The following is a 19,597-nucleotide window of genomic DNA, read 5'->3' on the forward strand; positions in this document are numbered from 1 at the left end:
TTATCCTGAGTGCAGTTTGCATTTCTTGGGTCAAAATTTGATTTATCTTTATTTGGAGTCTAAACTTGAGACTACTTACACACCATAAATTTAAAACACATTTATCCCATCCCCCAAAAATCCTGGGAATTCAACTTAATTTGTTTTATTTAAAAATATAAATATGGGGAGAAGCAACTGTCTTTCCTCCCGCCCCCTCTAACATGGATCCCAACAAGCAAGGAGGTAAGGTGGCATGTTTTACTCACAGGTCACAAGCTGGAGTGCTGCGCTGGTCAGGAGGTGCCCAAGTGGCCTCCAGGCCAATATAACACTGAGAGCCTCTGGCATTTTGTGAAGAGCAGCAGCAGCAGCAGCAGCAGCGGTCCTAACAGAGAGTGCGCTCCTAACAGAGAGTGCGCTAGCAGACAAATGTGCCCAGCTCATCTCTCAGCAAGTCTTCCCTTCTGACCTCAGTTCTCCTTTCCCACAGCTAACGGTTGCACAGCTGCACTATAGTAAACAACCAAGGTGTTTCATTTGTTTTAAGCACTGTTTTTGATTATTTCGGCTCTGTGGCTGGCTTGTATGAGTGCTACCAGAACTTGACATAAAGATTGCAGAGTCCAATTGCACTTTGAAAGCTTACACTTTTTATTTGAGACACATAGATATAGATATATATAATTTATTAAATTTATACACTACCCTTTGTCAAGAGGCCACAGGGTGGTTTACAACACATAACATACCAACAACATTTGCCAATACATAACATAGTATCTATACAATACAAACAAATTTAAAACAATTATAATAAGAACATATAAGAACATAAAAAGTTTCAAAAGTTATTACCTGCTTATCTCAGGTACAATTGTAAATCATACATATATAACAGCAGCAACAATATATATCCTGCAAGAAACAGCACAAATGTGGTGCTGGGCCTGGAATTATTCTGAGAATCTCAGGGCCAAAAAAGACATGAAGTAGGAGGTCCCTGACCAGGATCTCCCAGGGTTAAGCAAGTGTACGGGTGAGGGTCAGAAACCTGGATCAGAGCTGAAGCACTGAGGGATGGTTTTTAAAAAATATTTTGCCCCCACCATTTTCCTGATTCAAATTGTCTACTCTTTGCCTTGAGGGCCAAAGTTGCATGTATCACATGGGCTTATACAAAATAGGAAGAAACTGAAAAAAATAATTCTTCAATAAGGGCAATTTATGCAAAGTAGCTCATTCTGCATGATTCATGCAAGTTGCAGAATTCAGCTTTTCTTGGTGCAGGATTTTACATGCAGTAAACAGAGCCCTACAGCACGATCCTAACCACATCTACTCAAAGTAAATCATATTGAATTCAAGGGGGGCTTATTCCCAGGTAAATCAGGTTAGGACTGTAACCCTAGTCATCAGTTTTAGTGCCAGATTAAGACAGGGGATACTATGGTTCAAACCCCCACTCAGCCATGAAGCTCACCACGGAATCTTGAGCCAGTCACTCTCTCAGCCTAGTCTGCCTCACAGGGTGGGTGGGAGTGATGATAAAACACTTGGGCAAGGTGGCTCCACCCAAGTGTGAGTGATTCCACTTCCCACTGCATCCCCCTACCTCATCTCCTGGCTGTTCAAGAGGGCCTAGAGACCCTCTGCAAAGACTTTTCAAGGGAGTAGCTGCAGGAGGGCTGTTGCAGGGATGAGGAGATGGAAAAGATTCTTGTGTAAGGTTTTTTGGGTTTGTTTGCTTGCTTCCCTTTTGGATCAACCCATTGTTTTTATTTACATGCATATGTATACAGATTTAAGAACTTCTTCTGGTTGTTTCCAAACTTCTTCCCCCACAGACCACTTGAAATTGCTGATGGTCTTGGCAGACCACTGATTTTCCCACCTGTGTCTTATATTGTATTTTATAGCGATTTGTATGCCATAGAATTCAAACCGTAATACGATAAAATACGATATAAGAATTAAAGCAATTGCTTTGCAATGTTGATGCTAAAAAGGATGGCCAGTTATTAGTTGTGCTTTATAGACTGTAGTGTTTTTTGTATTTGATGTTTAAGACGTTTTAACTCACGTTGAACAACACTTAAAATATAAGCAGTACAGAAATTGTCTAAATAAATAAATAATAAAAGGAGGAATAAAAAGACAATTAAAATCAATATGAATATTTAATCCAGACATGCCGTGGACCACTGGGATTAAGTTTGTGGACCACAGTTTGGGAACCCCTGGCTTAATCATTCGATCAGTCGACTAAATGAAGCGCATGCGATACGATTTCTGTCGTGTTCTCACAAGTAAGGAAAAGCAGGTTTAAAATCGTAAGGAGGCTGCACTCCTTTTCCTCAAGGAATACCTCTGGCTTTCTCAAGAGAGATTGTGACGCCTCGTTCCCCCCCCCCTCAGATAGCTCTTGGTATGGCCCTCCCTCCCCCTCTCTGCCCTGGTGGTAACTTCCAGGAAGTCTGCTCGGAGTGGATCAGCCTGGCTGGGAATGGATTTTGCCTTCCGGGCCCCTCTGCTTGGGAAGGGCGCGGCTAGTAGCCATGCACCGCTCTCCACGTCTGGTACGTCGACGGCAGCAGCTGCTTTGGGGACCGCGGGTCTTTAGGGAATTGCAGTCGTGTGCCCTTTTACTGTAGAGTAGTCCAATTTGAACCTGGTAGGGATTTACCTTCTGTGTAAAGGTGCAGAGGACCGGGCTGATCCGTTGGTGGGCTGGGGATAGGGGTTCTCCCCCAAAAGGAGGCTATACAGTATGGCAGGCCCGGGAAACTGATGGGACTACTCTAGAATCCCCTTTCAGAAGCTTCATGCACGCCATATATTTGATTTAAACACACACACACGCAAGAATCCTGGGGACTGTAGTTTGTTAACCGTGCTGAATAATGAGCCTGGGAACTATAGCATTCCCCTGAAAGAGCTACAATTGCCACCACCTTTAACAAACTACAATTGCCAGATTTCGCGTGTGTGTGTGTGCATGCACGTGCTTTACATGCACGGTGTGTACACAGCCTAATAGTTTAAAAACAGCCCTCAAAGAATCCTGGGAACTATAGTTAATGGTATGGAGAGCTGTCAGAAGAGCCTTATTCCCCCTCACAGCTACAGTTTTCAGAGTGGTTTAACGGTCCCTCTTCCCAGGGAACATATAACTCTTTGCGGGGAATAAGGGTCTCTAACTAGAGTTCCCAGGATTCTTTGGGGAAACCCTTGACTGTTTAAAGTGGTATAATAATGCTTGCAATATACAGTGCAGATCTACAAGAAAAGAGGAACCTAACCTGGAGCTCAAATTGCTCTCTTTAATATGGAAAAAATGTCTTTTTTTAGGTGTGCTTCTGAGGCTCTCTTTTCTTTGATACCCAAGTGAACGGTGAACATTACACAGCTAGTTCTTGCAGGATATCAGTCAGCCATTCATTAAAGAATGGAATCCACAGCGGCAGAGACAACAAGCTCACTTCCCAGTACTGTGGATGATAGAAAGGAAGAAACTCAGGAGGGCCCAGCTGATCAACCTCAACCTCCTGATGTTTCAGTGTCTTTTTCCGAGATCTTTCGCTTGGTCCAGACTGGGCAAAACATCCCTGGACTCCAGAAGCTAAATATCACTGCAACAAATGGAAGTCCTACACCCTCTCAAATGGCCCGAAGACCCAAACCTTGGGAAAACCACCCTTCATGAATAGAAACAGAATATTTCCACACCAGAAACAAGCAATACTTACCAAACCTGTTGGATTTGTGGACTTCAGGAGCAATTTCTCTATGTCTGTGTGCATATACAGCACTGTTACTGGTTTTTAAACCCTGCTGGTTTGCATGGTCATAAAACATGTGGACAAGAGGCTACTACTGCACTGAATCAGTTCTGTAAGTTGTAATACAAAGTGTTCTTTACTAAAGTGTGCTTTAGGCTGCTGTTCATTTATTTAAAATTGTACGAGTGTAGTGCTAAAAAAATACAGTTCTACACCCAAGCAATCCCAAGATTGCACCCAGAAAAGCTGGATTCTGCCATTTGTATAATTATGGAAATTCAGCAAATTTGTATCTTACCTTACTTTGTATAATGCATTGTGCTTTTGCTAGTCAGGAGAGATGCAAAGACAATAAAACCCCCACTTCATCTTCCTCAACCACCTCTCTGGTGTTTGAAATTTTAACAATAATCTCCCATACATTTTCAAACATATAATTGCAGCCATGAGGCCTACAAACTTGATTTTTTAAAAAAAGCAAGCTGAGATTCTCTTGGAGCAGAACATGGTACCTATTACCCCATTTTGAGCCTTTTCAGTGTTTTGGCAGAATAATGGCATACATAAATCCAAAATCAATGAGCCTAGTCCACAACCTGGCTTCTTTTTTAACAAATCAAGGTGTGATTTATTGCTACAGAAAGCTTTTTCAATTTTCTGCAGACTAACAAATAGAACTGGGGTTTCCTTGTTGGCCTCTCCAAGGATCGCTTTAAAAAAAACCCAAAGTGGGCATTTTATATAAGAAACTCTGGACATAGAAGTAAATCCCACTAAGACAAGAATGCTTTCTATGGAAGAGACCTACTACTGTGAATCCAACCTATCTAATGCAAATATAAGAGTCACTATGTTCTAATGTGGTTAAAATGTTGATCTAGGACCAGAGAGGACCGGATTTAAATCCACACACGGCTATGAAGCTCAATGGGCCAGTTGCTGTCTCTCAGCCTAGCCTACCTCACAGGACTATTGTGAGGATAAGATGGAGAAGAGAGAACCATGTCCACTCTCTTGAGCACCTTGGAGGAATTCTATAAGTAGAACAGAATGGATATATAAACCTTTGGGTTTGGCTATCCTTTCTCTAAACTATAGAGTTGATTTACCTATCAAGTAAATGCTGCCTGATCAGGAGTTTGATATAAGAATATTTTAGGAAACGGACATTTGAAAGGGAACTTGATTCCATTCCCCCTCCCCTGTTATCTTTGCTTGGAGCAGGCACAGCCAAATTACCCTTTATTAAACTGTGTTGATGCCTTGAGAAGCAAAAAACTTTTAAAAGAGGAATTTCTCAAGACAAACATTTGTCAATAGAGTAATATGAAGCCTTAACCTCAATCCTGACTTCTGGGGTCCATTTGGACCCTCAGGTACACTTTTCATTGTGTAATTTACACATAGGCAGACCTACAGGGGTGTCTTTCTAGGACATTGTCACAAACTGTCACCAATACGTCCCCAAATTTCAGCCAGTTACCACTTCTGTTTTCATTAGAAAAGATAATGCTGGGGAAAACAGCAGGGAGTAGGAAAAGAGGAAGGCCAAACAAGAGATGGATTGATTCCATCAAGGAAGCCACAGACCTGAACTTACAAGGTCTGAAAAGGGTGGTTCATGACAGATGCTCTTGGAGGTCACCGATTCATAGGGTCACCATAAGTCATAGTCGACTTGGAGGCACATAACCACTTTCCATTTTCCTTCTGAAAACCAAAAATAATTCTACTGGTGTCCAAAAATACCCGTTTACTCAATATTCCTGGAGGAAGAGGCAATGTGTACTGCTCAGAAATATTCTACCTCCTCTGAACAAGTTTTTTGCTCAAGGTACTTTAGTAGTGCGAAGCACACTTGTAGCGACAAATTAAGAGGTCTGAGGCACAAAATGACCTCATCCGTCCATTGGAAATCTCATTAGGGGCCAAATATACCCCCAAGTTAAGGCAGTGTGATACTGTATTTTTGCCCGGTCTGGATGAAATATCTAATCCGATTAATGATACCTACTTTGTGACTCATTTATTGGGGCACCCTATAGCAGGGGCCTGATCTGAAGAGTGGTCTTGCCAGCTGAAACACAAAATGGGAAAGGAGCGCAGAAAAATTAAAACCTCCAACTTTCTACCCCAGGGCAGCCGTTGGCTGGCAACATCTCTAAGCCACAAAGCTGGCCTCCAGCTGGCAGTGAGCAACGCAAAGGATGCACCTGAATAACGGATAGACTGTAGTTTAACCAAAAGCACAAAGGCATTTCATGGAAGTGCACCTGTGGGTTTATGCTGTGTTAGGGAACAGCAACTTCTTGCGCTCCCACACCTGGATCCTTGCAACAGATTTTAAAAAATTAATATCCAGCCTTATGGAAAACACAGGCAGAGAGGGGTATAGTGTATCTCTCACAGATCATAACACAGAATAATGAATTTAAAACCTTTGGGACACTGCAGGAAGAATTTGATCTCCCTCCTGCAGCTGCCTGGCAATTACTACTCAAGCACAGCATAGTATGCTTTCATTTTTTAATTCCACCCCCTGTGAACTGTCATGTTCAACATTCATATGGCACTACCTTGCCAGTAAGACATCTGAACCCATCACCTGGTTTCTGCCTTTTGTATCAATGCACAGTGCTCCTGACCCTTGCAGCATGTGTGTGAAAGACAATGAATAATTACTAAAGGACTGTTGAGCTGATGTTTTAGGTTCAAGATCAGGTTTACTTGGCCATGCATCCTAACAAAACCAAAATATCAAAGAATAAAATTCAAGAGCAGTACTGACATAAGGGTTTTTTTTAATTCAAGAAAATAAATCATCTTCCACAGATGCAAACAATGGGAATCCACAGCCAAAACATGGCAGCATTTCAGAAACATTTTTAAAAAGCAGCAAATATTAATCAGATCCTATTAAATGGATCAACAAAAAGCAACCCCCCCCCAAATCCTTGCACAGAAGCCTACTTTGAGGAAATAAGCAGTTCACTATCTGGAGGAGTAGAGACATGGATTTGTCTTTCTGGACACTAGCACGCAGCTCAGAAATGGCATGATGGGTGTAAAATAGTAATGGGGCATATAGCTTGGCCTTCAGAGTACAAGGAGAAATCATCATAAGGAACTTTTTTGGTACCCATCATGGGCTTCTCTCTACAACAAAATTCCTTTCATTCAAGTCAGAGGCTGCAATCCTCAACTATGATGAAGGGAGAAAATTGTTGCCTTTACAGCATTTCTACTGACATCCCCCATTCAGGGCTCCCTGAGGAGTTGTGGCTAAAGCCATTTTCTATCCAAATAATGTAAGCAAATGTTTAACATTGGGATAGCATATGGAGGCGTAAAAGGCACATGTCTCTTTTCTACTGCAAAGACTTCTGATTGGCTCATCTTTTAAACTTCCCAGCCTCTGTTATCAGCATAATCACCACACTGGAAAACCCCGAACATAACAGAAAAGTTATTTGGATCTCCTAGCTCAGACACAAGAAGGCTGTGGTCCTCCAGAAGTTGTTGAACCCCATTTTCCATCAGCCCCAGCCAGCAAGGCCAATGATCAGGGATGATGGGAACTGTAGTCCAACAGCCAACACAAATCTGGAGGACCACATCTAGCTGCAGAGCACATTTACCTTAAAAAGGTAAGCTGTCAAGCATTTACAGAAAGCTCCAAGAATTGTTCTAATTAGTCCATTCCTTATCCCATGTGATCTAGGAGTCTAATTTCCTTGTAAATTTCAACACTAAGTAGAGTTCCATTTTGCTTTTCAATATATGAGGGGTAGGTAAAAAGTGGATGTCATTCAATGAAATAGTTGAATGGAGGGGTGTAACCCAGAATGGCGAAAAAGCATAAGTAAAAGGTCACAGTTTTATTCCATTTGTGTAAATTAAAATTGTATTTAAAAAGCCCAACGCGTTTTGGCTGATCTTATATAGCCTTCATCAGGGGATGCTTATTTTAAATTCTTCCTTCAAAGTAATGATGACTCAGATTCTCTTCAAAAGATTGTGGATTATCAGCAGCACGTTCGTCACGCTCACTAGATTCGGCCTGACGAATGTGCTGCTGATAATCCACAATCTTTTGAAGAGAATCTGAATCATCATTACTTTGAAGGAAGAATTTAAAATAAGCATCCCCTGATGAAGGCTATATAAGATCAGCCAAAACGCGTTGGGCTTTTTAAATACAATTTTAATTTACACAAATGGAATAAAACTGTGACTTTTTACTTACGCTTTTTCGTCATTCTGGGTTACCCCATTCCATTCAAGCTTTTCAATATATGTCAGACTAATGTTACAGTTCATGACGAGTTAGCAGCTTTTAAAAAAATAGTTCCAAAAGAAAAATGTATTTGCTGTTCTCTCCCTGCATTAAGGACAGTCCATATTGCCAGAACTAATTCACATCAAGCTTCACTTTTATGTTAATGGCAGCCAGTTCTGCCACAAAGCATCGGAACACGTAAGGGACAGCGATAGTTTCAATAGTGTCGCTCCGGCCACAAAGAGTGCAAACGTGTTGCCTGATGCATGTGGTGGACCACTCAGGAGGAGGCTTCAACAGAGGAGAAAGCAGGCTGCCACACTCAACACACACGTGGGCCACCGAACGATCGGAGCAGTTGAAAAGGCGATCGTGCAGCAAGAAGGACGTCCCGTGAGCCAGCAAAGCGTCCCGCTCCATCTCTCCAAAACGGATGCCACCCTGAACATTCCGCCCTCCAATGGGCTGGTTGGTCACTTTATCTCTGGCCCCTGTAGTCCTCACCTGGAACTTGTCAGAGACCATGTGCCTCAGGCGCTGGTAGTACACAATGCCGATGAAGATGTCCGCTTCAAGCTCTACGCCCGACACACCACTGTACATTCTCTCCATCCCATAGTAGTTGTAGCCAGCTGCCTTTAGCATCTCGCCAAAGTACTCCACAGCAGAGTTCTCCTCGGAGAACGTGAAGGGGGTGGCGTCGTGACAAAGCCCGTGCAGTGCTGCAGATTTGCCCGCCATGCTCTCAATTAACATGCCAATGGTCATTCGGGATGGAAAACCATGAGGGTTGAAGAGGATATCTGGCACCATTCCACTTTCAGTAAATGGCATGTCCTCAGCTGGCCATAGCCGGCTCAAGATGCCTTTCTGACCGTGCCGGCTGGCAAATTTGTCCCCAATTGTTGGATTCCGGGGGACTCTCAGCGTGATGCACACACACTTGAAGCTTCCAGTCCCAGTGTCATTGCTGCATACTTTGATGTTATCCACAACACAGATCTCCTTGTTTCTAGAAAAAAAAGGGAGAAAGGTTTGAAACAGCGTTAGATGAGCTTCTGCAGGAAAGCTAATTGCAAGTTATTTGGGGGGGGGAGACGTCTCACGTATTCACACAGTACAGATACCTAATAAAAGAAAGATGGAGACAAACAAAAGATCCTGCAATACCACTGATGTAATTATTATCAATGGCTTCTAGCCATTGATAGCCTTTATGAATTTGTAAGCATCGCCAATGGTCAGGGATGATGGGATTTGTAACCAGCAACACCTAGAAGGCCAGAGGTTTCCCAGCTCTGTAGTAGGCAATTTACAATAAAATAAAATAAAAATCACTTTCTCTTGAAAACTGTAGCTAGATAGAAGCAATTTGATCTCACTTGTGGTAGGTTACAAAGCTTTCCCCCGTGTTGAGATTCAGATAACTATAATAGGGGTCTCCATATTGAAGCCTGGCTCCGATGTGGGGCAGACCATCAGCGTCTAGATTCTGCAATGTCATCAGACTATCGCGGCCAATCCCGAACACCAGGTTGTCCTCTCCCTGCTTGATTTTTTCCGCAAGGTCAATACGCTCTGTTTTGTAGATACTTCCATGTCCAAACCCTCTCTCCCATGAAGACTTGCTCAAGATCTAAACAAAAGACAAACACAACCCCACACACATCAGTGTCAAACAAAAACTTGGCCTTCAGGAAAACCTGAAGACCTTTTCATCCCTGCATTCAGACTATTTCATTATGGTTCCATTTAAGAACTGTTTTGTCTACAGCAGTTATTTTAAAGTTCATTGTTTTTACTTGTGTTTTAAATCTTGAATTTTAATGTGGCTTTTCATTTATTTGTAGTGAGCCTTGGGGGATATTATACCCCCTAAAAGGCAAGCTAGAAATCAATGAAAACTAAATCATCATCATAAAAACAAAACCTAGGCATAAACAATATGTTGGGTTATGATGTTAGACTGGTAGGCATGCGGGAGAGATTTCAGCTGTGGCTCCCGGGGTTTGGGATACCCTACCCCCAAGAAGCCAGCTGTGCTCCCACCCTGACAGTGTTTTGGAGATTTCTGAAAATCATCTCGTTCCAGAGGGCCATTGGGAGGGACTGAAGGTATAGCCTGAAGCTGATTTCATCCCCCCCTTTGTAGTTTTACCTCTTTAGTCCCCTTTTAATATCACTCCCTTGAATTGCTAACTATATGTATTTTTATTTATTTTAATGTTTTTGTGTTTTTATTTACTGTGTGTGATGGCATTGTGAGCCGCCCTGAGTGCCCCACTGTAGGGTAGAAGAACGGGACAGAAATGTTTCAACTAACTAAACAAATAGAGTGGTTTTCAAGTGATCTAGTTGCAGAGCTTAGGGAAGATATGGCAACAATCACTTATGGACTTCCCCCATCTCATTAAACCCTTAATTTCCAGCTTCTTAAAGTTATGACCTGGGACTCGGAAGACAGCCCATCTGTCTGGCTCAAATGGCAATAACCAGGCCTTCAGATAGGCCAGATGTTGTAAGCCCTAAAAATGTCAAAACCAACTATTTTGTTTCCAGGATAAGCCAAAGCTGCTGTTTTTCATCTTTAAAGTCAGGTGCAGCCTTAAGTGAGGGATAGGGCACCTGCAACCCTCCAGATGCTGTTGGACTCCCAACTCCCACTGGCCCCCAGCTAGCACGGCCAGCCATCAGGGATGATGAGTTGCAGTCCAACATCATCTGGGAAGGCCACAGGTTCCCCATCCCCACCTTGGAGAGAATCTTCTTCCTTGCACTCCTCCACAGTGAGTTGAGATCAAAAGGAGACCACCGTGACCAGAAATAGATTGGTGGCGTCCTTGTTTTACAGCTGGGGTGGGGAACCTTTGGCCCTCCAATGGCAGGGGATGATAGGGAGTCGTCGTTCAGCAACATCTGGAGGGTCAAATGTTCCCCACACCCATTTTACAGAATATCCTCCCTGGTGGACACTTGCCAGATGCATTCTCCAAGGCATATGCCTTCTCATTTCTGGCTATTGGTGCGAGACGGTAGATTTTCTTCAATGAATGTTTTCATTTGTAACAGGAGGATAAAGTTCCACTCCCACCCCCCTAATTTTCACCCTGAGCTGATGAATAAGGAAGGGAGAAATTAGGTCCAAGTTTGCTTCTCTTCTTTTTCTAAACTGAGGACTTACCATTGCATCTTCCATGTCATAGCCACTATAGGAGATCACAGCAACAACTGCATTTGTGCCAGTTGGGTAGGAGTCCATGTCATAATGATCATACATAGATGGCCGTACCAGGGGGCTTTGAGGGGTCTGAAGCCGGTAGAGTTTATCATCACACCGGTACTGGAAGGTTAGAAGTGGAAAACCCATAGTTTGTTTGCCTGGAAAATCCAAGTGGTAGTCGTAAGATGAAATGAAAGACATGCAAAATTTTGTGTGTCTTCCACAGGGGAAAGACCATAGATCAATGGCAGAGCGCATGCTTTGCACGCAGAAGGTCACAGGTTCAACTCCTTGCATCTCCACAGAATCAGGTAGCAGGGGATGGGAATTGGTGCCTTGGTCTGTTTGGTTTTTAAATTTTGCATATTGTAGGTTTTTAAAATACATTTTATATTGTGTGTTTTTAAAGTGTAAGCCGCCTAGAGACTACTAGGTATGAGGCGCTGAACAAATTAAATAAATAAATAAATAATTGTGTCTGTCCAAGATCCTGAACAGCCCCTGCAACTCAGAGTAGGCAATACTGGTATAGCGGTTAGAGTGTTGGGAGACCATGGTTCAAAATCCCCACTCAGCCATGAAATGCACTAGGTGACCTTGGGCAAGTCACTGTATCTCAACCTAAGCTACCTCACAGGGTTGTTGTGAGGATGAAACAGGGAGGAGAACCATGTACACCATCTTGAGCTCTTTTGGGGGAAGAGGTGAGGTAGAAATGTAATAATAAATATAAATAAATAAAATGGACAAATTAGTCTGAGCTGATGTAAGGCACCTGTGTTTCATAACAGAGCATTAAGGCATTCACTTCCACGTATTGACTTTATTTCAAATATGTGAGGACCCTCTATGTGCAATCCAAAGTTTCCAGCATCAGGTCTCTGCCTCCTGCAACCTGAGGTTTAAGTTCTGAAGAATTCCCTTCCTTCTTCCTGTGGTCTTTTTCACGATAGGACAATTTTACTTCATTAGTACATGCTCGTTATGTCAAAATGAAGTCTGACGGTGAAGAAAATTCTCTTAACAGTCCGGGCGCTCAGCAGGGCCGGCACCAGACTGCCCCGGGGGCGCAGCTCCTGCCTGTTCCACCTCCCTCCCTTGTTTCCTGCTGCTGTGCGTGCAGCATGTGCAGGGCTGCCGTCAACCAAGATGGCAGTGGAGGCTTCTCTAAGGGGCTGATGTCCCCGCCGCCATCTTGGTTGATGGCACGCAAGCGCTGTATGCTATGTGCATGTGCATGCCTGCCATCAACCAAGATGGCCGTAGGGGCATCAGCTCCTTAAAGAAGCCTCCGCCGCCATCTTAGTTGATGGCAACCCTGGATGCACAGCGTGCACAGCAGCAGAAAACAGGAGAGGTAGGTGAAGCAAGGGAACGGGCGGGCAGCCTGGAAGCTCCCTCCCTGCAATAAGGGGAGCACTACTCCCCCACCCAAACGAGGGGCCCTTCAAGGGCCCCTGTGGGCCGTGGGGCCCTCAGCCGGGGCCCGACCTGGCCACCCTTTGGCACCGGCCCTGGTGCTGAGAGTGTGAAACTGCCAACCACAAAATATTTGCAAACCATTTGATTTAGGAGCATAGGGAGCTGGCTGCCTTTTACAGGGTCAGATCGTTGGGATCCATCTTGCTCAGTACTGTCTACACTGCCTGGCAATGGCCCTCCAGGGTTCAGACTACTCAGGTCTCTCCCAGCTACACCTGGAGATGCTGGGGATTCAACCTGAGACCGTCCACAGGCAAGGCAGATGCTCTGCCACTGAGCTACAGCCCGTCCCCTGCCAGGACAGTGAAAGACTGGTTTTTGATAGGGGGAAAGTCTCGCATGTGACCAGAAAGAAGAGCTGCGTGGAGAGGTAAGGAAGGTGAGTAGGGATCGGGTTCAAGAAACCAGGATGCAAAGGAAAAGTGAAGAAATGGCACAGAAAGCAGCGGACTGAGAAAAGGAGAGGCGGAAAGGACGGAGAAGCTTGGGTAGGTGGGAGGACAGATAAGACAAAGTATATTATCATCACCATCAGATTTATGTACTGTGTAGAGCAGCCTTCACCAATCTGGTATCCTACAGGTGCGGTGGACTGCAACTCCCATCAGCCCCAGCCAGCATGGCCATCGGCCTTCCATGATACTCAGTTCCATTCCTCTCCCAACCTGGTTCTCTGTTTCTCCCGACAATCAATCAGCATTGTGTATCCATTGACTACGCTCAGGCTGTTTGTAGGTTCCCCCTCCTGTTAGGGTTCTTTCCCCCCTCCAAATGTCTATTTTTTTTTCAAACCTTGCTATCCCCCCCACCCCCACCAAGCCAGCTGATGCCTTCACTCTGGTGTGGACAGGAACCATCTCGCTACATAAGGATCCACACTTGGAGGATGATGTTGCTATGAGCCTTTGATTTGTAGGATTTCTTGCACACCCTTCACTGTAAGGTCCCAGAATGGGTCACAACAAAACACAAAATTAAGATCAGTTAAAATAGCATACATCAGAAGGATATGGTGGGTCCTAAAAATGCATCTAGAGGTGCCAAAGGCCTGGGTAAAAAAAAAAAAGATACTTACCCATCTGACACTGGTACATGTTTCTGGGACTTTGGTTGTGATCAGAGAAGGGAATGAAACTTGCCACCACACTTAACATGCTGTGGGGGAAGAGCTCCTGGTGAGTGGTCAGCCCTGGTTTGATTTCATCCTCAGACACAGCAATGTTCATGAAGACCTGGGATAAGGAGAGTCCAGCTTATATCACTTTCAGAAGCAATCACTGGGAGAACAGATTAAACCCACTGGGCTACTTCTAGCTCCTATGAGTGGTAACCAAGCACATTAAATTCAAGCAAAGCTTTTGGAAAAAAGATTTCTGCACAAAGCAAAACCAGCAATATTCAACCCTGTGTTATTAAAGAGAAAATAAGTCTTAACACATAAAATCAAAAGAGTACCTTCAATGCTATCTACAGCAGATTTAACAGTCTTGGTAATGGTAGATCATTTTTAAATATATTCCTGCTGGATGGAATATTCCACAAGATAAGGTGACTGTCACGTACAACAGTAGTATTAAAACATGTCTGGCAAAATCAATACTAATGGTTGTGGTTGCAGAACTACTAACACGAGCACCCAGAATAAATGGTCACAGATGTGCAATATCTACCGGACTACCTTGTTAGCAATGACTCTTTATAACAATGTCTAGTTCACAGCCTTTTTAAAAAGTAGTTATGCAAGCCAAAATTACATAGAAAATTGCAGTAGCATATAGAAAGAGAGACATATGCCTATATACCCCAAGAGACTGAGTCAGACCATGGGTTCATCTAGAGCAGAGGTTCACGCCATGGACCACTTGAAACTCGCCGTGGGTCTTGGTGGACCAGTTAATGACTTTCTGCCTATTGCAGCAGTTGTAATATGCTGTGCTAGATGATTTTTTTAAAAAATGTGATTTATTGCATCTTTCATTTCTCACATTCCGCAATTTAAGAAACAAAAGCAGCAATAAAAATACAGTTAAAATCAATATGAATATTAAGTGCAATGGATGTTCCATCTCCCATCTTCAACTACAATTCCAGAGACAAGCCATGTCATAGACCAGAGTCTGGGAACCACTAGTCTCTGCTGCCTGGCAGCAGCTCTCTAGGATTTCAGGCAGGGGCCTTTCCCAGCCCTGGAGTTGTCAGGGAATGAACCTGGGACTTTTTACATGCAGAGTATATGCTTTACCTCTGACCAGCAGCCCTTCCCTTTCGAAACCAATATTAAGTTGCATCCTACACCGAGCAAGGAGGTTGAACTAGATGATCTCCAAGATCCCTTCCAAGATCTATGATCCTATGAAAACAACTCCCAAGGGAGTTCAATGACCCAGATAGGATACTATTGTTCAAATACACCAAACAGATTCCCAAGATCATCTCTTTATGATCAGTATGTACGCAGTTACTGTGAGGCCCTTCCCTGGCTCTCCCTGTCAGGTTCCTACCTGCGCGTGGCTACTGCCTGTCACTAGGCACCACCAGGGACTCCACCAGTCCGGACTGTCCTTTTTTATTGTTTCTCTCCCCGCTCTAGCACAGATCTCAACAGATCCCCCTGCTAGGCAACCACCAGTCACGTCCTAATACTAGTATTCCCAGAGACTCTGAATACTGGTATTGTTATTCTCTTCACCGCTGCCACCCTTTGTTACAGTTTCCCTTCAGCCTTGGTCATTACCTTACCCTCCCTTCTGGTCTGTGAAACCCCAGCCAAGGATCAGGCCTTTGGTAAACCAAATTAAGTATTTATTAAAGATAACAAAGCTAACAAGATTAACAAGATTTCTTCTTAAGGCACATAAGCATATGGTTTTACTCAATACTAATCTGAACTCCACCCCCCTCCTTCTCCACTCTCTCCTGGCAAACAACTCTCTAAACCCCACCAAGCAACCCACTCAGTTTCACCTCATCCACCACACTCAATCTTCCTTTTATACGTTCAGCCATTTTAAACACTCAGCCAATCATCTAGCATTCTACTGCCCATTCACCCCCCCTCCTCTTTCACTCCACTTACCATGTATCTTCTAAACAACCAACACTTACCATATATACATTAATATAGGAACATCACAGTTACCTGTTCCATCGTGCCAATCAACTCTTCTTTTCCCAGGGCCAAATTTTGTACAGGACGCATCATCCTACAAGGGGTGGTGAAAATGAAGAGCCCTGGGTAAAGGCTGGGCTTTCCCGTCATTGGGATAAGGACCACCTCTGTCCAAACCGGAATTTTCTTTTCTTGCATTGCCTATTAGCACATAATCAACAAAAGAAGAGTCAATTTTATTTTTGTTATTATTAATATTTATTAAACGTATTAGTCGCTTGTAACATAAAAGGTTTCCAAGCAACTTCCATTTAAAAACATAAACATAAATACATTAAGCCAACGGAAGAAAAAAGCATATAAAACATTAACATTTTGTATCCTTCAACCAAAGCGACAGAGAGCCAAGCACACACAAGTAATAGGGCCAAATGAAAAGAGAAAACAGAGCAAGAGTGAGAAATACGGAAGGAGCGAGGAACAAGAGGTTTAATTAAATGGTGAGAATTTTGAAGCTGAAAATGACACAGCAGGGGAATCTTCTAATTCTGAAGGGCAAATATAGCTAAAGACCACTTGATCATCAAAAATGCTACAAGATGTTCTCCAGAGCATGGAGACTTTTAAGCACTGCAGTGCAAGCAAGGCTCACCTTAAAGCGCCTGAGTGTCTCCACCAGGCCAGGAGCCAGATCTTTCTCTATCCAGCCCACCAGGGAGCCATCTAACATAACTGGGTAACATTCAGAGTAGGGTTGGCTTGGCATGCCATCAACTGGAGTGACACCTAAGGAAAAATGTACAGCAATAGTTAGTGCATCAACACCACCACCTACAAGCACCCTTCAGGAAGCAAACAGATCTAACATTTTACTAGTGGCTACACAAAATATGTAGCAGGGCTTTATTGCAACTGAAGAGCTTCTATTACATCTCTCTTCAGCAGGTGTGGGGGAAACTGAGGCCTGGGAGCCAAACGTGGCCCTCCATGCCTCTCTATTTGGCCCTCAGAACTCTCTCAAGACCACACCACTCATGGACCCTGGTTTGCACCCAGGGTATTTTTGCCTGGCTTCAATGTGTCCTTGAACTCCGATATGCCTGCTGCTTGTCTGGATGAAAGGGAAAGAAGGATGTGCGGGTGTGTATAGAAACTAGCTGACTGTGAAAAGGTAAAATTTACATTTGTGGGCCTGCCCACTTTTGCCTTGGCTCCACCCACCACTCTTTCCTGGCCCTCGGAAGGTTGCCCAGAACAGAATGCGGCCCATAGGCTGAAAGATTCCCCAGCCCTGCTCTGCAGTGAGAAATATTCATGTATGACCCTAGAATTTCTCTTCCGTTTAAAAAACTGACATGTTGGAAAAGATTTCTAGTTCATTTGAAAGACAGTGTGAAGCACTGACAAAATAGTGTTTCGTTTGAGCCAAAGGGTCATGGGTTCAGCAAGAGAGATAATCTTATTTGCATTCTAACAATAGGCTGCAGAAATATATTTCAGTAATGTAGTCTTGGAGCCAGTTGTTGAAAGTCACTGATCAAGTACTGGATTGCAGAAAAGAAAAGGCCATGCCTGATCACATCCTGCAGCCAGCAATCACGTGGTTTAAGCCAGTGGTTCAAATATGGACCTTGCCTTGTATGGAATCAGTCCATTAGTCCATCTAGCTTAGCACTGTCTCCTCTGACTGGCTGTGTCCCTCTAGGGTCATCTGCAGAGTTCTTTCCCATCACTTGCTGTCTGATCCTTTTTGTGGAAAATGCTAGGAGTTGAGCATGGGGCCATATGCTTGTTATGCATGGATTTCACCACTAAGCGATGGCCCTCGTTTTCCCAAGGTTTGAACTTTCAGAAGATCCCTTCCACCTCCACTTGCCTGCCAAGGATCTTCTGTGTTCTGCCATGAAGCTCCTGTACGTTGCAGAGGCTTCTGGAACATGTTTCTAGGCTAGGACACATGTTCAGTACTAACTGGGCCACTGGTAAGGCCTGTTGGGCCTCACTGCTGTCCAGCATGACTCAAGGGATACAACTAACACTCTTGTGACTGCAGATTGCAAGGAAAGACCGGTAGTCTGGGAAAGTGCTGTTCAAGGAATCGTGCGTGTGCTATAATTGTTCTTCTCATTGAGGAACCCAGATACTTTCCCAAGGAATTTCAGGGTGCCCAGAACCAGTTTGAAAACCATTGCTTTATAAGCATCTCTGTCTGCATAGAAGGGCGGACATACTCATTTTAGACTTTCTTTTCCTGCAAACGTTTCAAATAGGCCAAAGTGATCCATGCTTACCCAAACAGCAAAGCAAGGGCGGCAGGGAGATTGTGTACAAAGCCTGTGTAACTATTTCACATGGAGCTGTCATGTGATTCATCAAACCGCAAGGTTCTCCATCCGGTGTGTGGACAGGGCAAAGGAAGCCCCAGGACTCCGGCAATAGCTTGCGTACAGTGGTGGTTCTCATCTTGAGAAAATCTGACCCTCTGTGCACACAGCGGAAATGGGAGAGGTAGCGAATAAAGTTCAGCTTGTCTGCTACCACACAGAGACCGGAACCTTGAAGCATGCCCAGACCTTGGAACAGGAAAGAGATGGCGGCAGAAAAATCAGTTTTGATCTTCTGAAAATTAGTTTAAGAACAATTCTTCGCCCACAGTAGCAGTTTTAACAACAACATCCACTGACTTATGTGATATTTGCCAAATATTCAACCACTTCTGCATTTATTCCTCCCTGCATACTCAGTAAACACCTGCCAGGATTTTATATTTTTTTAAAAATAGAGGAGGTAAAACTCAGGGTCAGGATTCAAAAGGTGTGTGGGTGCAAGCAAGAGCTTCTGCGCGTACAGCAAGGCCTCTCTAATCTCCTTTTCTAACCCCAGCTCCCAGGCCAGGGCTGGGAAACCTGTGGTCCTCTGGATGTTTCCATTCCAGGAAGGCCAACAGTCACAAATGAAAGGGACTGTAGTCCAACAATGTCAGGAGGGCTACAGGTTCCCCACCCCTGCCCTAGGCATTGTATTGGTGGTTGATCCCAGAAACAGTCAGTTTCAGGGGCAGCTTTGTCAGTAATGGCCTTTTGCATTCCACACAGGACAAACAGGCCAGACTCTACAAAGAACCAATGAACACAAATCTGACATCAGAGATCACAATATTCAGATACCGATGGCAGAACATTTCAGTCTACACTGCTACTGATCTTAAGGTGATTATACCTGAACAAAAGAATTTCAAAGGGGGGCTCCTACATGAAAACAACGAATTACAACTACAAGGCTTCCAACATTTTTACCTGTTTTAGAGCGCAGGTTACCAGTGGCAAGGAAATATTCAAGCATCCTTGTAAGGTCTGTTCCCATGCCAAGGATCTTCATCATGTTTTCTGAAGTAATCTTTATACTTGACTTCTGAGCTTTCTTATCTAAGGCTATTTTCACAGACTGTAACCAAGTTTCCATCTTCTCCTGTGATAATAAAAACGAGAGAGAAAGCTTCAAGGACAGACACAAAACATTTCGATATAAACTGGCCATGCTACAAGGCAGTGTGGGGCAAGAAATGTTCCTGCACCAACGCAAGGACAGCGGAAAAAGTCTCCCATCTGCACCGGGCCTCTCTCAAACGGCCTCCCAGTGAAACTTCTACAATTCTTCTTATTTATTTGATTATTTACCCACCCTTCACCATAAGGTCCATGGGCAAGTTACAGCAACTTGAAAATACAATATTAAGAATAGTTTAA

General features: G+C 43.8%; 1 protein-coding gene across 1 annotated transcript in view; it reads right to left on the reverse strand.

Annotated features, from left to right (window-relative positions):
- Positions 1-7,983: 7,983 nt before the first annotated feature.
- The window catches only part of POLR1B (RNA polymerase I subunit B), a 33,284-nt gene continuing 21,670 nt past the window's right edge, over positions 7,984-19,597 (reverse strand). Inside the window, exons 8-15 of the mRNA XM_061625520.1 lie at positions 19,148-19,319; positions 18,143-18,424; positions 16,504-16,637; positions 15,882-16,052; positions 13,818-13,974; positions 11,222-11,418; positions 9,423-9,676; positions 7,984-9,052 (exon numbers count right to left, since the gene is read on the reverse strand). Of these exons, the coding sequence (XP_061481504.1) occupies positions 8,173-9,052; positions 9,423-9,676; positions 11,222-11,418; positions 13,818-13,974; positions 15,882-16,052; positions 16,504-16,637; positions 18,143-18,424; positions 19,148-19,319 (2,247 nt within the window). The 3' untranslated portion in view covers positions 7,984-8,172. The remainder of the gene's footprint in view (positions 9,053-9,422; positions 9,677-11,221; positions 11,419-13,817; positions 13,975-15,881; positions 16,053-16,503; positions 16,638-18,142; positions 18,425-19,147; positions 19,320-19,597) is intronic.

This window comes from Rhineura floridana, chromosome 4 (assembly GCF_030035675.1).
Source record: "Rhineura floridana isolate rRhiFlo1 chromosome 4, rRhiFlo1.hap2, whole genome shotgun sequence".
Taxonomy (NCBI): domain Eukaryota; kingdom Metazoa; phylum Chordata; class Lepidosauria; order Squamata; family Rhineuridae; genus Rhineura; species Rhineura floridana.